Source organism: Rhinoderma darwinii, chromosome 7, assembly GCF_050947455.1.
Source record: "Rhinoderma darwinii isolate aRhiDar2 chromosome 7, aRhiDar2.hap1, whole genome shotgun sequence".
NCBI classification, from domain to species: Eukaryota; Metazoa; Chordata; class Amphibia; order Anura; family Rhinodermatidae; genus Rhinoderma; species Rhinoderma darwinii.
In genome coordinates, this window is record NC_134693.1 from 115,757,884 (window position 1) to 115,763,883 (window position 6,000).

The 6,000-nt window shown below is 42.4% G+C and overlaps 1 protein-coding gene across 4 annotated transcripts in view; it reads right to left on the minus strand.

The window, feature by feature from the left end:
* PHF2 (PHD finger protein 2) overlaps nt 1–5,309 on the minus strand; it is a 275,856-nt gene extending 270,547 nt beyond the window's left edge. For all 4 annotated transcript variants that reach the window (XM_075833862.1, XM_075833861.1, XM_075833860.1 and 1 more), the window contains exon 1: nt 4,999–5,309. In XM_075833862.1, coding sequence (XP_075689977.1) covers nt 4,999–5,096 — 98 coding nt within the window. In that variant the 5' untranslated portion in view covers nt 5,097–5,309. The remainder of the gene's footprint in view (nt 1–4,998) is intronic.
* Between the last annotated feature and the right edge of the window lie 691 nt (nt 5,310–6,000).

Consider the following 6,000-nt stretch of genomic DNA (forward strand, 5'->3'; position numbering starts at 1 on the left):
ATGTCAGATCGAGCGGTTACCGATCACATCTAAGTTCATAACTTAGATGTGATCGATAACAGATGGATCCGCTGAAACTAAACCCGTCAGTGCAGCTGACCTGACGGATTCAGGTCTTAGCGCTAAATACAGCTGCTCTATATACAGAATATAAAACAGCTGTATCTCAAAAAGTTAAAATAATTTTTCATAAAAGCCATTTAGAAAGTTGCGCAGGACACACGTTTTTATTTAAAAAAAAATAATATTTCAAAGGTGTGCATACCCTTTAATAATGTTAATAGTGGAGGTCATCGAGGGAAAAAGGAGCAGAAGAAAGAGCAAAGTAAGAGACAACGGTGACATCAAAGAGCAGCAAAGTTCTTCCCAGGAGTCTTCACTATCTCATAGAGCTGCCAGAAATTCAAGTATTGTAGATTTTTCAGGAATTGCATTGTGAGCGATTCAATAATATACTATTACATTGCTCCAGACCGCCAAATACACGTTTCATATTCACTGTTCCCTGTAAATTTTAATACATGCCCTGACTGTATTGGTCGTATCTGATCATTATGGCGCAATACACACAACAATCATTACTTTATAGCTCAGTAGGTTGTTTTGTGTCTCACACACACATTATTTATAGTGTAAGAGATAGAATAGATCACGAAATGTAACTTGTAGTCAATCATAGAGGTTTTATGCACCATAGTTACCTACAAACTCGTATATTTTATCTTAAAGGGAACCTGTTACGTGGTACATGCGGTCTGATCTGCAGGCAGCACGTTATAGAACAGGAGTAGGTGAGCAATTTGATATATATTTTTGTAGCAAAATACTTAGTATAACTTGTAACTTATTGATCTAAACCTCTGCTTATTCTGGGCTTAGGAGTCCAGTGGGCGGTCCTATTCAGTGAATATCTATATAAATATTGTAAGGATGCACTCCTAGTTTCTCGTGCTATTCAGGTTCGAGTTGGAGTACCCACACTATATATACACAAAACCTAAATCAAAAAGCACTTCAAGAACACTTGATTGGATTGGTTTTCAGGAAATTATTTTTTTATTATTTTTTATTTCCAAAATTTGTGACATAGAATGTATTTTTGAAGCAAGCGATGTATAATTTAACGTTTCGGCCCAGCCTTTCTCACAATCGCTGTAGAGAAATGAGACAAAGTAAGGACATTATATATATATATACATATATCAGCAAAGGAAAAAGTATAACAAACAATGCAAGATACATAAAAACTAGATTGTGAGATCTATACTATGAATCCAGTACGAAATTTTCAACTTTATTGACTCTATACATACTGCGTATCCACAGATTTACTTCACTATGTCCTACCCTACCTTTGTATTTTAGTCACTACTCCATTTGATACATCAATAGGAGTTCTTTTACACATACGTCTTATACTATGCTTTTCCCTGCATCTTTACCCTGGTCACTATTCAATTACCGGTACTTTATGGTATGGTCCTGAGAGGCATTTTGCTAATGCCTCTCCTATAGCTTCTATATGTAATTTTTGTCAATTTTTAATGTACTTCGACATTGTATATGTTGTATACCTTTGAGATCTTGCTATTGATACATGATTAGGAGTCTCTTTCATGAATGTATTATTTATTATATGTTACTTGTCTTCATCTGATCACTTACTATACATGCATGTCGTATATAATAATTTTGTACTATATATTTCTTTGATTGAGATAGGTGATAGGTATGTTTAGGTCTGTTAGTTTCATAATTTCGGACTGGATTCATAGTATAGATCTCAGAATCTAGTTTTTATGTATCTTGCATTGTTTGTTATACTTTTTCCTTTGCTGATATATGTATATATATATATATATTTATTATGTCCTTACTTTGTCTCATTTCTCTACAGCGATTGTGAGAAGGGCCTAGGCTGGGCCGAAACGTTAAATTATACATCGCTTGCTTCAAAAATACATTCTATGTCACTAATTTTGGAAATAAAAAATAATAAAAAAATAATTTCCTGAAAACCAAACCAATCAAGTGTTCTTGAAGTGCTTTTGATTTAGGTTTTGTGTACCTATTCAGTGAATGACAGTCTTTCCTGTAGGAGTGTGAATACAGAGATAGCCGTCAGTGATTAGGACCGCCCACTGGACTCCTAAGCCCAGAATGAGCAGAGGTTTCGATGAATAAATTGCAAGTTATACTAAATCTTTTGCTACAAAAATATATATCAATCTGCTCATCTCCCCCTGCTCTATAACATGCAGCCGCAGCCCGCGATCAGACATGTGACAGGTTTACTTTAAAGATGTTCTGACTGAGCGCAACTTGTTCTAAAACGGATTCATTGCGGACTCATGCACACAGCAGGATTGAGGATCCGTACAACACAGACCCATAATATGGCAGTGTGCATGAGGCCTACACTGTATGTCAATGTGCTCCATGATCTAGGATCTCGAGGGACTGTGAGCACCTCCATGTACACAGCTCATCAATAGACTGACAGCGACTCTGTAAACCAGGGCTGGATACATTCCTGTATAATCCAGGAGCCAGTTACATTATTTTTTTTAGTAACCAAGCAATAGACTTTCCATCAACATCAATAACCCAAAAATGGAGACACCAGCAGCAACTTTCTAGTGGCACTGGCTACCTGGCTTCTGGTATAAGCAGTACACAGCACCTCAGTGTAGACAGCTCATGGACCACATGGCTATATAGTGTCAATGACAAATTTCCATCACGTTTTGTGCTTATTTGTATACACACAAAATAAATAAACGACAGAATAGAAAATCCAAATGCAGCTGGTAATGTAGGCACAAGACATTTCAGAGACTGGCATATTCTGCCTTGCTCACAGAGGGCACAACTAGGATTAACTAGAGCAGGGGTCAGCAACCTTCGACACTCCAGATGTGGTAAAACTACAACTCCCAGCATACCCTAGAAGCCTTTGGCTGGAATAATAAAGCCTTTGGTTGTCAGGGCATGCTAGGAGTTGTAGTTTCAGAGCAGCTGGAGTACCAAAGGTTGCTGACCCCTGAACTAGAAGAAGAGGAGAGTATTCTTCTTTCCTTAATACTTTTCCTCAATTTAGGATCCACTTCTGGTTTTGGTAAAAAAATATATAATGCCTCAAATACCGCGCCGAATCACGAAAATGTGAACAAGGCCTTCAGCAAATAAGAAGTAATTCAATGACTGATACAGTCAAAACTGTATGTTGTGCCTCGCTGTCACCCATCTTCTCCCTGTCCCACATCACCCGCAGTCACGGAGACTTCCCCAGCTGGCATGGCATATGCAGGGCTGACTAAGGAATCACCTCTTTATTGGGGAAGAAATGTGACAAGCAGTTTTACAGAACGCTACTGACTGGATCTGATCTATTGCACCTCCCTTTACTGACAACCTCCATAAATCTTGTACAAAAATCTAAACATTTACTCATCCACATGCATTGCCAGGATAGGGATGCCTCCCTCTTGGTAGTAGATCTATACTGGCTCTGGCCCGGGCATCCTTGCCCTGTACACTGCTTTCTAATAAATGTGACACTGACAATCCTGACACTTCTGGCCTTGATCTTGGCGGAGCCTGGGTACAGTGGCACTTGTCTCAGCCAGCAATGAAGGGGCAGGAAGCAGTTAATGGAGCACAAGCTCCTTATTGTTTGCCTGTCAATGAAGCTGGCAGAGCGAGACCAGCTGATCCCCATTCACTGCCACTAAAACCATTCACTGCCAATCCGTGCAGCAGCAACATTTCCTCCTGATGGTGCAGTCCAAAGCACTGGGCATGTTCCAGGCACAACAACTGGAGACAGTAAGGACCATCAAGTCCCTCTACAACCCTCCGACCCTCCCAGCTGTTTACATACGACCCCACAATGGAGGACGCTGAAGAGTTAACACCACAGCCATCACATACGTATCAATAAGAAGCCTTCGCTTATTGACTTTCCGGCGTGCCCTCCATACAAGTTTATTACATTAGTAGGATTTATAATATATGAATTCTGTAAATCTGACGTCAGTGTTCTTACCGTAATGTCATGATAATCACTGCGTCTATGGAGCCGACACGATCGGATACAATTATATACCATCCATCACGATCATGATGGGACGGTTGTTTACATTCTGATTGATCATGACATAAAGCCGACGAGCCGTCACAATGAACATAACGATTGTGCCTACAACATCAGTGTCATTGTTATGGGACAATCGCTCCATGGGATATCATGACAATCAAAATAGATCAGGTCGCATATAGGTTTTAAAGTGAATCGTCTATACAGTGACATTTCGTGCAAATATTAGAAAACTGTCGGAAATGATTGTCGCCGATCTGGGTTTGGCCATCGTTCCGATGAATCGATTTGGTTACAGGTTTACGCTCATGATCCAAATACGAAGGCAGAACCGGAGGGTTATTGGGAGAATGTTAATATGGACAGTGAAATAAAGTCATGGATACAATGTTACTGTGTGACAACTCCAGAATAATAGTAACAAATCATCAAGTAACAATAGGAGCGTCCATAGAAGACACAGAGCCCCTCACAGGGGACATGTCACAGACAGCACAGGCTGCACACAGTACAATGCACTCTCCTAGCAGAGAAGGAGAGATGGAGGCGGCAGCCGCTTGTCATTCCCACCAAAAACAAACAGCAATAATAATAAGAGCACCGCGCCACATTCTCCAGCACGCACGGGGTTAATGCCTCGTCTATCAGCCCCAAGAATGCATGGGTCGCGATAAAAGAGCCGCGTATCGCGCATACGGGCACAGCATGTCAGTATATCGCGATATACAGGGCGCTTATGTCAGCCGTCAGAACTCCTCCAGCACACAAAAGAGACAACATGACAATAAGAGCCCCCCAAGCGGCGGCGGCAGCAGCCTCCTCGTCACCCCGGGCAGGAGGCCTCTGAGCACTCACAGCGCCCGCTCACACAGAACACACCCGCAACACCCGCTTCGTACCTGCCGTGAAACCAGTCCTTGCAGGCGTCGCACTCGATCATAAAACGGGTCACGTCGTAGGGCAGGCGGCAGATGCAGTACACAGGCACCGTCGCCATGTTAGATCCCCGCTCACAACAACACTCCCAGGGAGGGACTGACAGGACACCGGGGAAGAAGGGAGGGGGTACACGGTGGAGAGGCGGGAGGACGAGCCGCCCCCGTGACTCCGGATCCGGACACAATGCGGGGAAAAATGCGGGAAAGTTTCCGTGGGCTCTCCCCGAGCTCCTCCCGGATCAGAGCGAGGGAGGCGGCGGCGGCTGAGCGGGGCTCGGAGCGGGGACAGGCTTTGTCTGTGTGCCCCCTGGTGACAGCTCTACACAGCCCTGTGTAATGCACCACACCACACTACACTGCCCTTACACTACACTACACTACACACCACACTACACACCACACTGCCCTTACACAACACTACACACCACACTGCCCTTACACTACACAACACACAACTCTGTGTACTACACATTGCACTATACTATGTATTACACTACCCTCACACTATGTATTACACTACCCTCACACTATATATTACACTACACTACCCTCACACTATATATTACACTACACTACCCTCACACTATGTATTACACTACCCTCACACTATATATTACACTACACTACCCTCACTATGTATTACACTACACTACCCTCACTATGTATTACACTACCCTCACACTATGTATTACACTACACTACCCTCACACTATGTATTACACTACCCTCACACTATATATTACACTACACTACCCTCACACTATGTATTACACTACCCTCACACTATGTATTACACTACACTACCCTCACTATGTACTACACTACACTACCCTCACACTATATATTACACTACACTACCCTCACTATGTATTACACTATCCTCACACTATGCATTACACTACCCTCACACTATGTATTACACTACACTACCCTCACACTATGTATTAGGGTATGTTCACACGA